We start from the raw sequence: 22,503 nt of genomic DNA, 5'->3' as shown, positions 1-22,503 counted from the left end.
TATTAAAGGATTCTACCTATGTAAGCCATTAATTATGGTTAAAATTTTTACTTAATGTTTATATTAGCTTTGTACTCCTTTCTTCTACAAATACTAACCGTTTATATCGCCCTGTAAGATACTACAATGTAGAATTTAAGTGAACAATTAAAAGTGTGGAAACTCGATTTCCATTCAATTTACAGTTTCTGAAGAAGCTTAAACATAGTGCAAATTCTAGAAAATAATATTCTGATGCAATATTTTGGGTTGTATACACTTGGTTATTTTTTTCCTTTATACTTGTTCTATGCAGGGGCCTGAGGATAGAGCTAGTCCAAATACTTTCTGTAATATCACATAAAGGGGTTTTAAAGACAAAAGAGACAAAAGGCACTAGAATAAACACCACAGCTGATGGAAGCAATGCTTTTTAAATTTTTTTTTTTAAAGAAGCTTTCTTAATTTCCAGCTATGATCATGGGTGCACCAGACTTTCCTTGTGGTTGACTTTTCTTGTAAGTCAACTTGTGGCAGAGTCCACATCCATCTTCTTTTGATTGGAAAAAGTTGCCAAAGTAGCTCATACAAACTAATTTAGTTTCAAATTATTTTGAGGAATCTCTCAGACTGAAATGGACTTCCAGCTCTTTTCATGTTATCTTTAGGCCAGTACTTGCCCAGCTGGTGTCTACTGTTTCCTCTCTTGTCCTTCATTACCTTTCTTCAGCGGAGACACAAACTCTTCGAGACAACAGTGAAAAAACCTCTCATATTCACCTGCTCAGCAAGAAAGGACAGAATATATTTCTGGATGAGGGCTTTACAAAGGGACATAATTATTTTTTCTCAATTCAGCCCTCAAATTACACAAATGCAGAAAAGGGACAGTAATGGTTAAATGCGACTTGTTTGCAGGCTCATATTTGTCAGATTCTGTGTGGATTCATGTACTGTTTACAGAAGTTTAATTTATGGTTTAAATGTAAGCAGTTTGATTACTGACATAGCCAAGCCTTACTTTCTGCTACTGCAGTCTAAGCATATTAGTAATTCTTTTGTGTGGAAGAAAGATACCTTAACTGCTTGTGGATTAGAGAAGCAGAAGATAAAGACTGCCACCTATTGTTCTGAAATAAAGCACAATCTCTGCATACAGCAAGAGAACGTGAGCATCCTGAGTTCAGAGCTTCAGCCATCTCTATCACTTTCCCAATAAAGACTTTGGTTCCCCTAACGTATAAGCTATTATCTATGTGGAATTCATCTTGGCTCCATGTCTGCTTTATAAACTGAAAGACTTTCCCACATTTCAGTGAACAGCATCAACAAACCAAATTCATCGGAAGTATAAAGTACTTGGGTGAGGTATGTAATTACACAATGTATTTGCTTTCTTTTCAGGTAAACCTATGTACATGAATTCTGTTATTTGTTTACAGTGGAGGGCAAGAAAAAATTCTGTGTTCTTTCTCCTTCTCTGAATATTCATCTTCACCTTGTCATTAACATGGAATTGTCTTTTATACATGTAAAACTACAGAAGCCCATTGAAGTCACATGGGTACTGCAGACCAGATGGACAGATACTGTGAAAATTTTGATCTAGAACACTATTAAATATAGGTCAGAAAACAGTGTACTGAAAAGAAGACAAATTCATTTACACAGAGGGGAGACAAGCTGACCGGATTATGTAATGTTAATTTTTTATCCCTTTCACACTACAGTAGAATTAAGGCTCTTAACCATCTGTCCAGTACTACTGGAAATCAGAATTATATTTTTCATAAATCCGGCAGCAAGAACATGACCAAAGAAAAATCTAGGGTCACCAAATAATGAATCTTTGACTGCTGAGTTGAACTGATGGGGAGGCCAGAATCTGGTCCTCAGAGACTTGATACCTATGTAGACTCGCAATACACTGCTCTGGCACTACTGCCCTGCAGAGACAATATGGAATAGCCTTTGTATTTTATCCTGGAATTTTTTGAGAAAAAAAGCTGTCAGCTGAAAGGAACACTATCTGTATAAGTAAACTTTCTAATGAAAGTGATTAATGTTAAATACAGTAAGGTTCCCTCTATGTTTAAAATAAAATTTCAAGGGTAAATATAATAAAAATAAATACTTAATGTGAATTCTCAACTTGGAAGTTCTATTTATGATTATCTAGTCTGGCCTTTCTAAGAGATGCATCGATATTCTGGGACTGTCTACATAAAGCCAAAAGATTCTGAGACAGAGCACTTAAAATTCTTTTCATCTGAATAGAATGACATTATTGGAAGAAGGATACCTACCAACTATATCTGTGGCTAAACAAACTCCCTATTTGTCCTGCTAATGTTTTTACTGTTCATCATTCCCAGTTCAAATGTGCTTAACTTCATCTTCATGTCATGGAAATGTTTAATCGCTACAGAATTCCATGAGCGAATGAATTTCCAGAACATTGCAAGTTAGAAGCTTACATATTGCTGTCAATACTTTAAAAATATGATGAAAAAGATGCAAAACTGACAGAAGATGTATAGTTAAAAAAAAAAAAAAAAGCTGTTTCTTCTATTATATAACATCACCAAACTGCATACTCTTAATGAAACATACAGGCTACAGAAATTTTCAGTCACTATTGCATTTAAACAGCCAGCACTCACATCATGATTTATAACTCAATGCAGCATAACAGAAGTTGCAGCAATCTTCACAGACTTGACAACTGCATCAGGAGCAGTGCAAAATCTGTCTCACTGCCATCAGCTTCTCTGCTTCGGGACACTAGTGTTTTGTTTCTGGTATTTGCTGCCATCTCATGTGTTCAAGAAGTATTGCAGTGGAATTCTAGAAGCGAGTGCTTCGTACATCTAAAATAACTTTAGATAGCTATGTGACTGCAATGTTAAGCAAATACATTACTTAAAATTCTGAAAAGATTTTTTAGCATTACTGCTACATGATAAGGAAATGACCTACATTTAAAACCAAAATGAAATATTCTGCACCAACTTGAGTGAAATAGCACGCTGTGACCAGTTCTCAACTCCCAGTATATGAAGGACATTGACATATTTCCAGACTTCCAGCAGAAGGCCACAAAATTGTCAGGGACTGGAGGATATCTCTAATGAGAAGCAAGTGAGGGAGCTAGGTTTGTTCAGCCTTAAGAGGATGAGGCTTCAGTGTAACCTTATTGCTGTCCACCATTACCCAGTGGGAGGGCATAGCAAAGATGGAGTCTCCTTGGAAAAACACAGTGATAAGACAAGACAAATACATTCATTGCAATACAGGAAATTCAGGGTATATCAAGGAAAAAATTTTCACCATGAGTGGTACCACACTGAAACAGGGACCCAGAGGTGTCATGGAAGACAAATTTGTAACTAAAACAGAACAGATGTTAACTCCTCAAACCAGGAATGGTTTCTGACCTCCGTGGAAGAGAAAATATATACTGTCACCCAGCGAAAAGGCTATTTTTTTGGTCAGAGGTTTGTGTTGCCTAGATATTGCATCAGCAACTTAAACCACAGGTAAGGGAACTTACAGGTTATCCTCTTCTCTTAGTGGTTGTAGTCATGGGACCAGGGTTTTGTTACTAGTCAATAGTAGCCTAAATGTATCGCCCAAAACATGAAAGGCAGGAAGAAAGTGCAGAAAAGCTTACTGAAACCTCAGTAATAAAAAGATTCTTCCCACCAGGTAGAACATGCCAGCAAGTTCACAGGTGCTTTGAGATGCAACCATGCAAGGTGAACAAGTACTGGAAGCACCAAAATGCTGATTTATTGACCACATGTTGCTACATAACTGAAAAATGCCCCTGTCTTTACTTCCATCTATCAAAACAGAAGTTCTTAGCTACTGGCTTTGAAAAATGATGTCAAGACACAGCTTTCCATAGCCACAGCACTATGGGGATTAATGCTCCCAGACTACCCATGCGCACCCTTAGTCCATTACTTGGGACTGCTCAAGCCTGTGGCTGTGGGAGGTGCATGCTTTGGCAATACTGTAACACACTCCAGGCACTCCATGACCTTGCAGACACTTGTAACCGGAAAGAAAAACAGATGAGGAGACGTGTTGACTCAATACTTCCAAGAGTTATTGCTGTAATTTCTCTTCAACCAAGTACTCTGCATGAGTCTTAGAGATCTCATTTGAAAACAATGTAAAGTCATCAATCTTTTCTGCTTCATAGTGAATTAGCAAGCAGAGAACAAACAATGAGCAACTGCATTCAGCTGCACTGTTTTCCCGTAAGCATTAAACAAATATTTTATTAACCCCACCAAAGGCTCAAGGAAGAAGGCAAATAACTCCCTGTTTCTTCTACTCATATTCAGTGAAACAAAATTTGTTTCCCTAGGCAGAAGAGGATGATTCATTTTAGACACTGCTGGACATAGTGCCATACAAAGATATTCAGAGATACAGCTGCACAATTTTTCTTTATGTATAATATTGTGTCCAAATGACAAAACAACATGAGTGTCTCTGAGCACAGTAAACTTACAGCATTAAGTATGCTTCCTAAAAAAAACAACCCCACCGGCCCAAAATTTCCTGTATTTTCAGGCTCCTTTAGTACTGAAAAAAGTCTTTGACTCTCAAAGATGAAGTATGACTTCTTGTAACAGAACAGGTATACTTGAAGAAGGACTAAAGAGGTCTTGTCCTTCAGTCATCTTCTGGTTGTTTTTCACTACTTTCTAGAACACAGCAACCAGGTGCAAAATAAAAAATTAACATAGACTACTGATGAATAAGAAAAGTCAAAGCACATCACACAGTGATTAAACCACTGACTGATTCATTTTAGCAGCAATCTGAACAGTCAGAATTATATTGTACCATGGCACTTCAGAAAGGAAACACATGGCATTGAGCACTGTGGGCCTTTGTCATCAAAAGCAACGTTAACATTTTGCAAACAAAATCACTTTCGTACAGCAGTACTGATTGATGTGAGACACTGTGGCACAGACATTAATCAGGATAACCATGTCGACCTTGCAGCTTGCTCCAGCAGATCCACCATTCCTATGGACCTGAAAGGTCCTGCCCATTCTGAGGTTACAACACGAGGAACTGCAGAAGGATTTCTTCACAGAAAAGGTTATTATTGGAATGGGCTGCGGAGGACGGTGATGGAGCCACCACCCCCGGAGGTGTTGAAGAAAACATCTGGCACTCAGTGCCATGGTCTAGCTGACGTGGTGGTGCTGGGTCGTAGGCTGGATTCGATGGCCCGAAAGGGTTTTTCCAACCCAGCTGATTCTGTGATTCTGCAACAGACCGACTTTGCTCTAAGCTTTGCGATGGCGTTTTCTCCAGGTGCGTCCCGGTGGGTGCACAGGCCGCTCAGGGGCCCGGCCCAGAGAGGCGGGCACGCTCCCTCCGGCCCGCAGGAGCGCGGGGTCCGCGCCGCTGCCCCGCCCCCCCCGCGCCGCTCCTCCGCCCGGAAGCGCCCGCGGCACCGCCCCCCGCCCCCGGCACGTGACGCGCGAGGCACCGCTCCCTGGGTCACGTGCGCTGCCCCCCGCGCGCGCGCGCGTGCGCATCCAGCAGCTGTCATCCGAAATCTGGGAACGAGGTGTCTGCGGCGCGGCAGGGCAGGGGCTGCGAGAGCCGCGAGGGGACCGGGTGCCCGGCGGCGGCGGCGGGGAGCGGGCTTGCCCTGCCCCGCCCCGCCCCGCCCCGCCCTGCTCTGCTTCGCCCCGTCCCGTCCCGCGCCGCTCCGTCGCCGCTCCCCCTCGCCGCTCCCCCTGGCCGCGCCTGCCCGCTGGAGCCTCTCCCGGACAGGTGCGGGGCGAGCGCCGAGCCGGTCCTGGCGGCGGCCGTGGGTGTGCGGGGAGGAGGTGCGCGGCTGCGAGCGGGGGGAGCCGGCGGGGCGGCCGAAGCGGGTCGGACCAGGTCGGAGCGCGGGTCCGCGGTGGGTCCCGGCGGCGGGGTAGCGCCGGGGAGGGCCCGGGGCGCGGGGCGGGGCGGCCGCAGTGCCGCTGGGGAGCTCCCGTAGGCGTGAGAGGGCGCGCGGCAGCCCCGCGCCGGGAGGGGTCGGTGCGGGGGCTCCGCGCCGCGGACGGGAGGGTGGCGGCTGGGACCGAGGTGAGGAAGCGAAACCGGCAGGAGTGGGAAAAGTGGGTCTCGCGTTCCTGCTCGCGGCCGGCAGTGCTGGGTCGGGGCAGCCGGTGGGAGCTCTCCGGGAAGTCGGGCGGCTTCTTCACGTGTTCGGAGTGGGTGGACGGCGTGAAATAGTTTTACCTCTCTCCGTGTCTGTCAGGGGTTTGATGAAACTGTTGTGGGGTTTCCAAACAAAAGTCTCTTCTTGGTGCATCTTGTTTGTTCCTGTATGTAGCTACGAGTTGTGTGCTGAGCAAAGTACTGAGTTAAGCGCCCGTTCCCCATCTGTCCGTGGTTATAGCACCCTTTCGAAGCTGGTTGTGTGATCAGGGCCCTGTGCCATGATAGCAGGCTTCTCTTAATGAGCTTTCTCTCCTCTGCATTTGATTTTAGCTGGGAATGTGGAATGGGAAGTGTGTGCAAAATATTATTTCTGATAGGTTAACTATGTTAGGAACAATACGCGTGTGTCCGTGTGTTTTAAAAACAATTATACTGGCTCAGAGAATAAACGGCATTTATTTTTTACTTTTTAAACTGCAGATCTATGATTCTTTGCTGAGAATTTTCAACTGTAGGAACTGAAGTTACATTTAGTGGGTACCAAACCAGCACCTTTTCAGCTGAATCACTTTTTCCACAAGAAACTTAATGGCAGCCTAATGCAGTGTGGTTTTTTATGTCTATGGTATAAAATTTGTCTTGGGCTTTACGTTTATTTTTCCTTGAACTGTCATAAATACCTGATGGCATTGCTTCAGACAAGTATTTCCCAAACACAAGACAATGGAAATCACAAGCATGATTTCTGTTTCAGTAGTTGAAATGCGAATAAACTGAGCTACTGTCCCTCATGCTGGTTTTTTTCTCAGCTTAGGTTAGGAGTGGTGTTGGTGCTAGCCATTTCCATTCTAGGGAGTGACCCAGGAAACAATACATATCACCCAGATACGTGGACATGGTTAAATAACTGTTGGATTAGAGTTGGAATAATGTATATGAGAGAAAAATCTTTGGTCAGTTTTTGTTTTAAAAAAATGTAATCTGATTTGGTCTCTGATGTCTTCCTCCCGGTAAATACAATAAAATAGGAAAAAAAGTCAAATCCTGTAAGTTTTACGCTTTAATTATTGCTGAATATTGCATGCGGAATTTTTTATCTCTTGACCTAATTTCTAAACAAATAAAATAAATAGTTCTGCACTAGATCTGAATGCACAATCAGTATTGCATTCAAATAATAAAATTATGTTGTCAACTGCTAATTATTAGACTATTCCTAAGGTAATATTAGCAAACTTAGTAATTATTAAAAATACAATTTTATACTTAACTGTATTACAAGATATTGGGTTGAGTAGATTATAGATTAAGAATTTTCTGAGTTTAAGCAGCTCTTGGTCTAATTCATAGTTCTTCAGGTAATTCACTTTGATATTGAATTTTTATCTTAGTTTTCTTTTGGTGAGATATGTTTCATCAGCATTTTGCTGAACAGAATGTGAATGGGGTTGTGGTGCTGTTAAAGGTGATATTTTCATCCTACCAATGTAAATTTAAAAAACCCCACCCCAACACCTTTTGAAACATGAATTTAGCATACATGGAGCTTTGAATGGAAGGTGTATTACTGTAATTCTGTCAATATAAGGTATTTTCAAGACCTCTGAATGATCACAGGAATGGTTCAAAGAGTGATGTTCTGAAATGTTAAGATTTTAGTAGTTATCTAGTAAAAATATATCACAAAATTAGCAGATTATGTGGTGAGTTCTTCTCTTGATTTCTGTTTAAAATAACAGAAGACCCTTAGGATAAGCAATATTTTGTACTTGAAGGATAGTAATTGTTGTGTAATCAAATCACAAAATGAAGATGTTAATAAGAATTTGCTGATCTGAAGTCTCCAAATGTGTTATAAAGAAACTCTTATCATAGTTTTGTTATATGAAGACTTACAGCTTACTTCAGGTTTTGTAGGTGGCGTTGTATGTCATAATAAATTCAGCTGTAGACTTGCCCTTTCCTCCAACTTCATTTCACCTGTTTAAAATTATGGAATTGCACATAGCAGTTGAGTTGTTGGCTTTGTCTATGAGTAGTTATTCTACTGAGTTATGCAAGTACTCATTTTTATACTTAATTCTGTTTATGTCTAACATTTGTGGGACAGGCTATTTGGGACAATATACTTGGGACACCATACTTAGGACAGTATACCCTGAAAACTGAGGACAATCTATATAATCATTATAATCTATATAAACAGAGGTTAGAAAACATGTCAGGGTTTTAAATGTAAGGTATTAAAGTTGCAAGAGTTAAAGTTCAAAACACATCTCTTATTGAAAACTGAATACTGAAAAAATTTCAGTGTCCAGTTAGTTTCTGATTCTCAGGCAAGATGGAATAATTCATTGACTGATGCAGATATTATAGGGAACTTTCACAAACAAAATGTGCTCTAGTTCCTTTGTCACATTTCTGCCAGTAAAATATAGAGTCACTCAATCAGATTGTTGGGGTTTAGGTCATTACACCTGTGATATCCCACTGGATTTTGTCTAATAAAATTAAAGGACTAGTTATTAGCAGAGAGCTTGTCTCTAAGAAGGTCTACATAAATACTTATATTCATGGTAGATGTTGTATGACAGACATTATTCTGCTGTGTCAGGTTTTGTTTCACTTTCACAGTTTATTTCTTTGACTAAAAAAGTATATAAGTTGCCAAAATGGTAAATGAGCCTATAGCTTTGGAGCTGGATAAATTGTCTATAATCATAAATTGTTTTGAAAAAGAGTAAATTCCATTTAAAATTAAATTGGGGAAAAGTGTAGAACTCTGTAAACTAACCTACAAATAAAGATATAGAAAAGTGTGAGAAACTAAGTTTTAGAAATCAAACTCTTCATGTTTGGGTTTGACTTGATGGAAGTATTTGAAGTACTTGATTTGAATAAATTATGATAAATGTTTCAAGACTGAGATAGGTAAAATACCTAAAATTTGGAAAAATAGGTAATAATAGAGGAAAAATGTTTTTGTAACTGATTTGTTGTCTTCAAAATTGTAGTATGGCTTATGCTTATATGAGTTGGTGAAACTTCTAAACTCACAGGGTTCTTCTGTTGCCCCTGTGGAAATCTCCTTTGGATTTACTGTGATACAGACCTGGGTAGAGTTGTAGAATGTCCTGAGTTGGAAGGGGGACACACAAGGATCCCTGAGTTCGTCGCCGGGCTCTGCACAGGACCACCCCAAAAGTCGCAAAGCACCCTCTGGATGAAGAACCTTTTTCTGATATCCAACCTAAACCTCCCCTGACACAACTCCAGGCCATTTCCTCGCGTCCTGTCACTGTCACCACAGGGAAGAGATCAGTGCTTGCCCCTGCTCTTCCCTCACAAGGAAGCTGTAACTGCAGTGAGGTCTGTCCTCAGGCTGCTTCAGGCTGAACAGACCAAGTGACCCCATATGGCTTCCCCTCAAGGCCCTTTGGAGTTGAACTTGCTCCTTTTGCCTGATATAATATTGTGGGTTAGAGCCATGTTGTTCCCAGATACCATTCTGTGAGTTCATGGCGTGGTCTGCCACTCCTGTTGAATGGTATGTCATTTCGGGGGCCTGGGATCAGTTTGGAGTGAGGAGCTTTTGGTCATGCAAGCTGACCATATGGCGGTTTACTTCAGTGTGCATGCTTTCAGTCATAGCAACAAAAAGGCAGGACATTCCTGACTATGGCCTGGCCGCTAGGTATTGGGTCTGTGGTAATTTAGACCAGAATGTGAAGGCAGGGGAATTGCATAAAGTCTTTGAATTACAAAATCCTTTATGAGAGTGGGAGTGCTCACACTGAAGGTGAGCTTTATTAGTAGTGCCGAAATGCAGTTTCAGGTGTTCCATCAATAAGCAGCTTTAAGAAAGACAAGTACATCTTTCTGTTTCTCAGGTTATGGAGCTTCATTTATGTATTTGGTGTTTTTTGTTTGTTTTTTTTTTTTTTTCTTCCCCTTTCATGCTGTCCTTGTTCAGCTTCTAATAAAGCATTTGCCATATATTGGTTCCTTGGGAAAGTTATTATCACAGTTACTGTAGCATATCCCTGAAAAGAGTATGTATGTTTTGATGTTAAGGACTTGTGAAGTTCAAGCTATAAGGGAATCTTTTGGGAGGGGACTTGTAAAAGTAATTATATGCCACATAGGCAGAAATAACAGGCCTAGTAAAACTGTTGAAAAGTGGTTAATCAGGAAGGAGTTCACATCTACCACCTGCAATTTCTATCCCCAGCAATATTATAGGCTGCATTAGCAATGAATATTTTTCTGAACTTTTAGGTACTTGTAAATTAGCTTTTCGAAAACTGAGAGCTTGGCCTAACCACTGTCTGGACTCCATGAGGACTACACCCAAGTTTGAAAATGTTACACCATTGTGTGAGTTGATGGTTTACTTGCGTCTTAAATAGTACTTTCAGCTTGGATATTCTTTTGCCTTGACTAAAAGTAATTTACTGGAACTGGTAGAGATCTAGAAATAGGATGATCAGAAATGTGGAGTGGATTTTCTGTTGTGAGACTAGAAGTTTTCAGCTTAGAAGAGAGATGAGCTGCGTGAGACCATGGTAGAGATCTGTAAGTCCTGTATGGTCTGAAGGTAAATATGAGCAGTTAGATAACTGTTCTCAGTGTGCAGATGAGCTATCAGGTGAAACTAAAAGGTGAAATATTCAACATACACAAAGGAAGATGTATCACTTAACATATTGTTGATTGTAGAGTGCTTTGTCATGAAGTATTTTGGATATTAAAGGCCTACAGAGGTTCAAAATAATGGGGAAGAAAATCATCAAACTCTGCAGAAACGAGTAGTATCCTCTGTGTTTAAGGATTCCTAGGTATGTACATTGCTGAAGAATGACATGGTATTCTGAAAATGTATATTATAAGCTACCCTAGCACTTTCTTATTTCTAGATACGTGCTGCTAGCAATTATGGAAACTAGTTAGATTTTTGATAACTTGCTTTTGCCATTGCTGGAGGTTGTTACATGCTGCTTCCAGTTAGGACTATGGATTTCATACCTGTGTTTTCATTAAAAAAAATGTAAAAATTCTTGAATCGTGGGTTGCAGGTAAAAATGAGAAAAAATACTTTTTCTGTCTGTTTTTTTTTTCCTTGCCCTTTGTCCCAGATCACTTATTTCAAGATGTTTTTCATGCTGTGAGCCTGGTGTGGGAGAAGAATGTCTATGGAATGAAGTCAGGTCATTTTTCAATTCAAAATTTATGGGCTCAAATTAGGCCATTTTTATAGTTTTGAAACATTGTTGCTGTAGGGTAGTACCAGACATAGAAATGTAAACTTGAAATGAAGCTTACGAACTACTCAGAATTTTGTAGTAAAATTGAGGTGGTTTCAGGATCTTCAGAATGTGGTTATCTGCCCAGATTCCTCGTTTCTTAAGGTTTTATGATCTATTAAAATCTTTAATACTCCTAACATTTTTAAACTTGAATCTTTCCGATGGTGGTGAGTGTCTGAGGAATAGATACCTAACCTTGAGATGTAGCCTTGTATCACAAATACAAAGCATCATGTTCCATATACTTATTTTCACAGTTAATACAATCAAATAACCTAAGTAACAGATTTGGAATTCCTGATAGGATCTCTTTTGAAGCTGGGTGCATAAAGTGGGCAGACCTAATTGCCTGCACATTTACTGTTGTTAAAGGAACAATTCAAACATTAGTATGCAAAGCCAAATTACATTGAGAGTTAACTATTTGCATGCTCAGTAAGAGTTGAACATGCAAACTGTGCTTTTATGTTTCCAGTTACCTGAAAGTACGCTATTGCAATATTTTGTGTCTTTGAATTTGCTTTGCGGAACAGTACAGGGAGTTGGATGGTACCTGCTTACAGAATATGCTAACAACTTTTTAAAAATTATGAATCTACCCATGGAGTTTTAACTTACATTATAAGTAAAATTGCTGCTGAAACTATTATAGATTAAGGCACGGTTTTCTACTACTTACTTCCTTTCCAGCTTGTGCAGAGCTGGTGTTGCAAACACATTAATTTTGTAAAACAGCCTCAAAAAAAATGCTGGGGCTTCCTGTGCATGCCTTTCTCTGGACAAGTTTATTTTGTTGTTGTTATCTACTTAAAAAAAGTTCCTGGGATTAATTCTTTGTCAAATGTTTGTTGTCCCATAGTTAGTGTGGTGAAAACTTGAAAGAAAAGAAAAAGGGAAAAATGTGTATTTTAATTTGTCTGTGAGAAGCAATGACCTTCAGAGAGTTGATTTTTTTCCCACCTTCCTTCCTATTTTTTCTCTTTTGCTGGAGCTTGCTTTATGTAATTTGATTAATTTGGATAGTGGAGTAAAGCTTGTGGACGTTGCAATTTTATGTATTAGAATGCACAGAATAAAAATAATCTTTCAAAATATGAACACATTTATGATACAGTGGTCTATAGTTATTGCTTTTCCATGTTGGCTAATAATTTTGTGTCTAGCAAAGTAGATGTAGCAGTCTGTGCTTTTTATTTTTGTTCAACAGGGCTTTCAGTAGAGGGCAAAGTGGGCAGTTGAGAGATACCTCCAACAAAGCATCTTTGGAAGAACTATTTTGTCAAGTTGTGTGTAGTTTTAAAGCCAGGAAGTTTTGGTTCCACGATGATGATGGGTGGATTTCAAAGTACTGGTTAGTTTATTTTAGACTAGAAGCAAAAAGAAGTGAATAGCCTTCAGAGCACATGTGCCATCTTGGTATTAAGGTGGAGAAAGAATATTGTAATACTGAAAGTTGATTTCATGTAGTGAAGGCTACAGGTTTTTGTGCCTTTTAACTAACTTTTGTGCAGTTTTAACTAACTGCAAATGAACGTGCTCTTTTTCTAGTGTTTTTCATTCTGGTTTAGTATTTTCTAGTTGTGTGAATTGGTTTCTTGCTTGTAATTTGACTAAACACAATTGCTAGTTTAGATTTCTGTAATAGGTATCCAATAAATAGAACTTGGAAGATGGTTTCCAGTTCTGGAAATAATACTTTCTGTATTCTTCTGAGGGCATAGAGGATGCTGCATGGAGGAACAGTGTTTAACTGGTAACACTTCCACCAATAAAATTTTTTTAGTATTCTGACAGCTGTAACAGAATGGCAAGTTGTGGACTTTACGAAGAAACAGTTCAATGTTCTGGCAGTGGAGGCTGGAAATTGTAGTTGCCTGGTACTAATTTGTATAGGCAAGTGTTCCGGTCACCCCAGGACAGCAAGCTTCAGTTGACTGTGGTGGGGGTATAGAGGTCCTTCCCTTTTCTTAGGATATAGAAGAAACAATTATGGAGATTTTGCAATTACCAAAAAACACGCAGAATAAAATGTGTTATCAAGCATGAACTTCTTTCAGTGTTATGCCAAGTACTAATGCATGATAATTTGGGTGAGGTTTGTCGTCTCATTTATTCACATTACCCTTTGTTTTTCCAGGTAATCATGGGCATCTTTTTCAGCGTGCACTACTGTCTTGCAAGAGGACAAAATGGCTGATTACAATGCTGGTATTAGGGATTTAAAATAACTGTAAAATTTCCCTATGTACATATTACTTGTCTTTCTCTTTCATAAAGTGCAGCCTGGGCATGTTGGCCTTCTTTTTATAACTTTGTATTTACTAATATCTTGCACATTTTCATTGTGTAGTAGTAAATAAAAACTCTCGAAGTTTTATTTCTTAGGTTGTATAGCTTTGTAATATCACAAAATAGGTAGTTATGTGTACACCTAAGTGCAGCAGTTAAGTCAGCAAAATATGATTGCAGTGTGGATTTACTATTAGAATGGCCTCCTAGTAGTTGTGATTTTTGTCTGCAAAAGAACCTCTGAATTCTTAACTCTTACAGGGGACTATATATTATGCTTGTCTTAATGATTTGGCTAGGGTTTAACTGAGTTTTTGCCTGTGGGAAAAAACCCAAAACTAGGAATTGTTTGGAGAAAGTATGTAGGACTCTGGAGTTCGACAAAGTCCTTGAAAGAATTACATACAGTGTTAGAAGTTAATAGAATTTAATCAGAAGGCCAACATATTCTGGTTAGTTTGTAGCATGACTTTATTTTTTGTGGTAAATTTAGACTCTGTAACTCAGTACTTGTGCTTACTGTTTCAGATTGGTGTTTGTCATGAAGGAATGCAATAATGAAATTGTAAAACAGATTTAAGAAGTTATAGATCATAGTTGTAAAAAGGTGTTGAATTACTAAGAAATCATGAAATGAATAGAAATATCTAATGGACTTACAGCATAGCAAATTCTCCGTAGTGTTTATGATCTTTCTGCCACTTAATCTAAAGATGTTATGTAGTAGAATCTGCTCAAGGAGTTCTTGCAAACATAGTGTTACCAAAGAGCAGCTGTGCCCAGTAAGTTAACGAGAAGCTGTTTTTAACTGAGTAGGAAGGCTTACACAGGAGCGTGGATTGAGCCGTTTAGTTCTGCCGAAAGTAACACAGCCAGCTGGCTAGTCTGTGTGCCCTTTGCTTAGGGACCTGGACCCTAAGATCTGGTAGAAGCTGGTAGAAAAAAGATCTGTGGAAGGCAGGATTTGTCTTTTTTACACTGCAGTGAAGGTTGGCAAAATTCTGCCTTTTCAGTGCTCTACATGTGTCTTCATAATTAGCTGAAAGTTATTAATTCTGCTTGTGATACAGATTGAGGTTCATCATAGTACGATACTTTACATGGTTGTCTTAGTTCCAGAGAAATAAGGGAATAATCTTGTTAGTATCTTCACAAGCAGGATTTTAGGAATCTAGTAGCCAGGCAAGAATGCTGATGTGTGATTGTGGAAGTTGGCATGAGTTAATCATAGTTCACTAGTTCAATCAACAATCCTTAAATTAACTGCATTTTTTCATTGTATCAAGTGCCAGAGTATATTCAGTTGGTTTGGTGCATGGCTGTATTTAAAGCAGCTCATGTGTTAAAACTGGTGTATTTTGGTGAGGTGTTTTGGTTAAGAGGAATTTTTATCATGCTAATTTAATGCAATAATAAATTTGTTGTGCCTGGTTCTTGAAATCAGACATTGGCCAAAATAATCCTGCAGTTTTTCTTGTAGCCGAACCACTTGGATATGGCTTTTTCTTGTCTCTTTACCCTTTTGCACAAGGAATATAGGAAATCAGATGTATTTCAAACTTCTACCCTTTTGTATTAAAAAAAAAAATTAATTCCAGAGAGCGTCTCAGGTTTGTAGAAATCCGTAGAGGCACTGTGGTTTCTTACGTTCTGCACCCATAGACAAAACAAGGATTAAAAGGTTGATAACAGGTTTCCTTTTGACTCTGACTTTCTATATGAATAATTTAATTTAATATGTTTACATAGCAACTGAGAGTTAATTGGTAAATCAGTTTATGCTTTTGGAAATAGTCTTCATCTGTGATGTAGTGAAAGGTGATGCTGGTGACATTGACACTGTGTGCTTGTATGAATTGGCAGAATTAATACTAATTTGTTTAGCTGGTACAGGCCTGTGTTTTTGATTCAGTATGAGAATATTGCTGATAACACACTGATGTTTTGGTTGTTGCCAAGCAGCGCTTTATCTGAATCAGGGACTTTTCGGTGTTTTGTGCGCTTTCAGTAAGGAGATGCACAGAAATGTGGGTGGGAGCTGACCAGGAGATGGGATCTGAACTGACCAAAGGGCTGTTCAGGATCACAGAATGCCGGGCCCAGTATATAACGTGGGTGAGTTACTTGGAAGGGTGGCTGATTGCAGTTTGGAGATGGGTTTCGCATCAGTCAGTGGATGGTAAACAATTGTATTGTGCATTCCTTGGCGTTTTTTGGGTTTTCTCTCTCTCTGTGATAAAGATAAATTAAAAAAAATTACTTTGTTTCAATTATTAAGCTGTCTTTAACTCGTGAATTTTACTTTTTATCCTGATTCTCCTTCTAATCTCACTGTGGAGGGGGGAAGTGAGTGATCAGCTGTGTGGTATTTTGTTGCCAAGTTGGCACCCAGTGTGAGGCATGAAGGGTTGAGGTAACCACAGAGAAGAAATTTGTTACAAGCAGTTTTTTTGTAAGGTTAGAAGAATTTTGTGAACAGCAGATGGCACATGGTGATGTATACTTGGAAATTGCAACACCTTCTGATCTGAAGATAATGTATATCTGTCGCTTAAAGATCAGTCCTTTCATGAATACTGGTATGAAATAGAAATGACTTTTTCTTTTAGTCATCCTCAATGCAGAAATGCAAATCAGAGGAAGTGCTGATTTTGTGTGTATAGCTTGCATGCTTTTTTTTCTGTTGAAGCTTTCAGAGAACGAGCAGTAATAGTGTCCTGTTGCTAAACTGCTGTACTAGCTTGAAGACAAACCAGTGGGAGGCACCAAGTGAGAACAATATTGAAGTAAAGAAATTCAGCCAAATTAAATTTAATAAAGAAATAGATTTTATTCTGCAGCCGAAAGATCGGTCACACAGAAAGCCACGATCGAGAAAAGCAGCTCTGAGCCCGGGGTCAGAGCTGGGTGAACACGTATTGATCACGACCTCTATCGCACCAGACCTCCCAAGTTCACGGATGCTGCTTTGGCTGGTTCCTTCTTATACAGTTCTTGGGCAGAGTCCAAATTAATTCTATTCTTCTCGCAATTTTAGCATATTCATGATGTTTTCTTGTCCCAGAGTTGGGCTGCACAAAGCCTTTCCTGGGTCTGATGAATTGTCCATCCTGAGTGATGAATGGGCCATCTCTGGTGATGAATGGGCCATCTCTGGTTCCTGGAACAGTTATTTTTAGTTCCCGGAATGTCCAATTCCTTATCAGCTGAGATGTAGATATCAGAAGATGGTGATCAAGTCATCATAGTGTTAATGTCCTGGTCATAAGATCCAACCCCACCTCGGGTGGAATCCTCACCTATTGATTACATCTGTGCTGAAAAAACTTCTTGTTCAACTGCTCTAGTGTTGTGAAATTTTCCTCTCAGCCAGGTTGGTGGGGGAGGGTTTAAACTCTGTCTCTGCATGGTTTTATTACATTTCAGTTTTATACATAATAGCACGAATTACATACTTTATTTATAACAATATAATAGGGAAATTAAAAAAAATAAAGGCAGAAAATACTGGTTTAAACTGACAGAGTCAAGATACAACCTGACTCCCTGTTAGGCAGGGTGGTGGTAACAGTCCGATAAGATGGTGGCTGCAGTCCTCCTGAAGTGGTGGATGTGGTTCTGTTAAAGCGGTGATCCTGTAGAAAGGGTCTGCTCTTCCTCAGAAGGTCCAGTGGTGGCTATGTAGCTCCTGTCCTCTGGGAATCCAGTGGAAAGGGTGTCTGTGGTGTTCAGAATCTCAGATTATATCCAGGATGGAATGCTTGGTTCCTCCTTCTGGGTGGAGCATCTCACAATGGGATGATGAGTCATGAGGCCATGTGTTGCTGGGCCCATTAAGCAGAAGATAGTCCGGAGGGAGTTATCTCTGAGTCATGTGGCAGTGCACTGATGGGCCATTAACAGAAGATAGTCTGGAGGGAGGAGGCAAGGAAACACTGCCCCTCACAGCTCATGAGGATGGTAACAGAATACTGCAACCCAGGACAACTGCAGATGGTGAGAACTAGAAAATCCGAGTGCTCTTCCTCTACATTTGCAGTGTGTGTGGGAAGTGAATAATTGTTTTTCTCCATTTACTTAATGGGAATAGTGATATTTTATCAAACACATAGCTTTGTTACTCTAGGTTATGTCTGTGTAATGTAACTCTTGAGACTGTGCAGCTGGATCTACACAGGAAGATGCTAGGTTAACTTGAGTAAATATGCTGTAAAAGCAGAGGTATGGACTGGACTGTGTACATGTCATTTACAATAGTGTTTGTGCTGGGTAAAGGCTGAGTATTCTTCAAGGATTAAGGAGAAAAAATGTACATTTGTTTTGTGCCTTTTATACTAGCATGGGCAGATAATTGTAGAAACTTTTTTCCTATTTGAAACCATGTGTGTTGAATATCAGAATTTGTTTTACAGATTATTCTCTACAGTGTATTTTTTTTTCTTTACAGCTGGATTGAAATTGAACCAGAATGGCTGCTGTTATCTCAGATAGTCCTCCAAATCCAAGCTGCAAAATCATGACTTTTAGGCCTTCGATGGATGAATTTAGGGAATTCAACAAGTACTTAGCATACATGGAATCACAAGGTGCTCATAGGGCTGGAGTTGCAAAGGTAAACATCTATAATATAGAGGAAAAATGCTCCTAATACCTGTTCTCCCATTATTTGTATTTTGCTGATTACAAACCTGACCTTTTTAGTATTTAATTTTTTTTCCCAAATGGTTTTCAAGGAGTAGGTAATAATTTGTTACTGTTTTAAGAAAGCCTTTTGGTGTCTCTGATATTTTATGCCGACTAATGAAGATGTTATGTAGTGTTTTTTCTCTAAATTGTTTACAAGTTTACCATAGCAAAATAGTATCTCTTTCTAAGTAGATTTAAGCTATTTTTTGTCAAATCAGAACAAAACAGGGAGTTAATAGTATAAATTAAAGTAGTCCTGATATACCAGGTGTTGAACTTGGTGTTTTAGGGTTGTGTAAAACTTTTCTGGAGCAAATAATCCCACTTCATAATGATGACCACAAAGGTAGTAAGGCAGTGTTTAAATGGAAATAGTTTTCGTTTTGATGGTGATCGGGTTATGTTCTTGTTAATGAGAACTGGAGGCACACTAACTGCGACTGTATTGCCCTTTGAGCAATGGCACATGCAGGACCTTACAGCAGGAGTTCCTCCCCTAGCAGGAGGTGATTGTCGGTCTGATGTAATTTAGTGGTACACTGTATAAGTGTTTATGCTGTATCTGTTTTGCCACTTTTCAAATCGGTAGAAGCCAGTGCAGATCTAGAAATACCACCTTAGTTATTGTGAGTAGTCCATGGGAATAGCCATCTTCGTCACTAGGTTTTGAAGCTGATGTTGCATGGTCAAGGCATTTAGAATCTGAGAGAGGAGGAACAAAACTTGAAATTCTTGGTTTCCCCCCTGCCCCCTCCTGCTTCCTGTGAAACAAAGCAAAACTGAACTCCTCACTCTTTGAAAACCTTTTAGGTTGTTTTTTTCATTTCAGCCAATATAGTACATATAGGTTATATTCTCAAACTTTTCTCTGCAAACAGAAGTAGAAATGTGATAAATAGGCAGCAGTGGAAAGCCTGAGGTGAGTTATTGCTGTATTCACTTGTGTTCTGGAACCTGTTTGTTTGTGTGGGTATGAGCTATTGCAGTCCTTTCATTTCAGACAGTAAACTTCATTACAGTGGTATCTTCTTGCTTGCTTGAGTAGCAGTTAAAGCATCTCTGGCTGTTTTCAGTCTGTCAGTTACTTGCTATTCAATACTTGGTTGTCTTGAAAATTTTATATTCTGTTTTTCACTATATTTTGATAATATCTCAAAAATTCATAAATAAAAGTAAACCAACTAAGTATTTTTTAAAACAAATCCTATGAAGTGAATAATTCATACTGCAGAAGTTTAAGGGACATTTTCTGAGTTTTGGAAATTTGGTTTAAAGTAACAGGAAAAAATATTTGTTTCAGTTTTGATAGTGATAGAAAATTAACTTAACATGGCACCTAATTTTTTTTGAAGTCTGGGATGCACACTCTCAAGTATGAATGCAAGAAGAGTAACAACTACCAGAAGATCTATATGCATATGCAGAAACTGTAATTTAAGCTCCAAACAGAGAACACAATCAGAGTAGGCATATCCAGCACTTTGGGTTAAATGTGAGCACATAAGGGGGGAGGACTTGTTACCTGTGTAGAAGAATATGTGTGTGACAGTGGGGATGAAATGACTGTAGGGCTTGCATATATTGAAGGAAGGAAGGAAGGAGTATGGGAAATACAAGGTTAAAAAACTGCAACCACTCCTGAAGTTCCTAATACTATGTCTGAAACAAGTAATTAAGGTACTAGACATGCAATATCAAACCATTTCCAAAGCAGATAACAGATGCACATAACTGTGGCATCCCTTGAGCAAATTGGCAAAAAAATTGCCATTAGGCTTTTGAAAGTCTGAAATGAGCTTTAGGCGTAGAAAATCTCTTCTAGTCTTACTGTTACAAAAGATTCTATACTTAAAAAGGAAGGAAAAGGCTGAAAACAATAGGACAAATGACAAAAAAGGGACACTGATGGATTAGTTGTCTTTACTGGAAAACGAAGTGTTTCAAAAACTCAAACTGCATTAATATAGAGTGAAATAGTTAAATTCATTTGCAGTCACACTGGCAAGTAGAAAAGTAATTTCAGAACACTGTGCTGAAAATAGATACTGGCAAGTGCAAGAAAAGCAATTTTCAGATGAGTTGGGGAGAAATAGTTACATAGAAGTAGTACTGTCAGTGCCATTCAGAATCAGATCTACAGGATCCAGTATATGAAAGAGGATTTAACAGAAATGTATGTGCTGGTAGCACTCTGCATTAACCTCACTAGTACTGACATGCAGTCTTTACGCCGGAGACTGACTGGTATAACTAAGACATCCCTATCTAAACCTGTATGTTTATCGCACTAAATGATACTAGACTGGATTAATATGCTTAGGATCTTTGATAAATAAATATGTAAATGAGAAAGCCTTGCTTTTGGTTTTTCCTTTTTCATATTTGAGTGTTCAACAGCTTGATTGATGAATTTGATCTAGATTGCACCCATTGAATAAATCTAACTAGCTTGACTTTGAAGAGGCTATTTTTACTAAAGGAAACATGAAGAGGCTTCAGTGGGACAGGTCAGTGGCAAAACCAGAGACCTAGTCAGTATTTGCAGCTCTTATACTATCTCTATGTTGCTTTGAACATGATGTGTTAGCATCTTCAGTCCTTGTCCTTGTCTTCATTAGAAAATGCAAATTTTTTGGGGCAGGAAGTTTATTTTTATCTTCTTTTAAAACAGTTTTTTGCATATTGGTCCCCACAGAGTTCACTTCCCTAGCCAGCACTCTAATTACAACAGTAATAAACATATTCCAGTTAGCTGGAAGGGGATGTCTTGAACCTGCATTCACAAAAATATTTTTACTGCTTAAAGCACACTGACCTTGAACTAAATAAGATAATGCAAATTTCGCTTTTCAGTATTCATATATTTGAGCCAAACCTCCAACTTCATGCTTAATAATCATGAAAATGGAAATCTCTGTGCACATATTTGATTTCTATGCATATATTCTGAATGCATGACTTCCCTGCTTCCAAACTAACATTTTGTATTTTGTTAATGTGCATATAATTTAAGATTTCTGTGAAAGAAATAAGTAGGAATCAGGAGATGATTGGATTATTTTTTTTTTCTCTAAAAGCAAACAACACTGAAACTTGTTAAGTAGTTCCTGTACAGCAGAAGTCCTGTGGAAGCTGAGAAGGAAAAAAGGAAAAGAGGGAGTTGCATCTGTGTAAAAACTGGATAAAAACACCTGTTTGTGTGTAAAATAAAAACATTAGCTATGGAAATATGTTGCTATCAGATAAATTTTCTTTGGCTTGATGTTCGTCTTTTCCTGTGTGCTTTTAGCACTAACAGTCTTGATTGGATTTCCTTGGACTATTTGAGTACATTAACATTACAATTTGCCTATTTGTGATAGTTTTCCAAAAGGTGGCCAATGATCTTAGGATCTATCTGTTTTAGAATTTTATTACTTTCATGGAGAGAGGTAATAGTGAAATTTCTAATGGACACTTATATATGGTCCTTACATCCTGAAATGCTTGTAAGAAAACAGCCTATCTGAAGGACTGCCTTGTTGTGATCCCATTATTAAAAGTGTTAGAGAGATGCCTCTGCCTGAATTAAGGTGCAAACAAGGGCATATGCTGAAGTGAAAAGTATGGATTTTATTTAACAGTAAATGAGAGAGAGAGAGAAAGAAACAAAAGGAGCAAGGAAAAGGGGGAGAGAAAGAGTGTCAGAGAGACAGGTTGAGTAGAAATGTAGAAATATCACTGCTCTGTGGTTTCCGATCGTCACCTTCTTCTGGTCTTTTTGATAATGAGGATCCCCCAAAAAACAGAGCTCCGTAGATGAATATGTGTTCAGGACAGGTGGGAATGCCCAGGTAGCTGTCCTTGGTTGAGGGCATGGGGAGCAAGTTTGACAACTGATCAGTTGCATCCCTTTACCTCAGGAATGAGTCTGGGGGTGCTTTGGGGTCTTTGATAGCTTATGACACCTCCTCAGCTGCCTCTCATGTGAATGCCCTGTGTATGTGGCCATCCAGGGGTGGGGGGATTTGCAACTGAGCCCAGTTTGTGTAGGGGAGGATGGGAGTTC

General features: G+C 39.2%; 1 protein-coding gene across 9 annotated transcripts in view; it reads left to right on the top strand.

Moving 5' to 3' along the window:
* Positions 1–5,539: 5,539 nt before the first annotated feature.
* KDM4C (lysine demethylase 4C) overlaps positions 5,540–22,503 on the top strand; it is a 297,838-nt gene continuing 280,874 nt past the window's right edge. For 2 of the 9 annotated variants that reach the window (XM_032095416.1, XM_032095418.1), the window contains exons 1-2: positions 5,542–5,793; positions 18,217–18,381. In XM_032095416.1, coding sequence (XP_031951307.1) covers positions 18,238–18,381 — 144 coding nt within the window. In that variant the 5' untranslated portion in view covers positions 5,542–5,793; positions 18,217–18,237. Of the gene's footprint in view, positions 5,794–5,827; positions 5,850–5,881; positions 5,905–18,216; positions 18,382–22,503 lie in introns of those variants that run through there. The other 7 variants (XM_032095419.1, XM_032095420.1, XM_032095421.1 and 4 more) reach the window with 6 other exon arrangements.

This window comes from Corvus moneduloides, chromosome Z, assembly GCF_009650955.1.
Source record: "Corvus moneduloides isolate bCorMon1 chromosome Z, bCorMon1.pri, whole genome shotgun sequence".
Lineage (NCBI taxonomy): Eukaryota > Metazoa > Chordata > Aves > Passeriformes > Corvidae > Corvus > Corvus moneduloides.
Note: the sequence above shows the minus strand (reverse complement) of the source record. Positions and strands in the feature narration are given on the sequence as shown.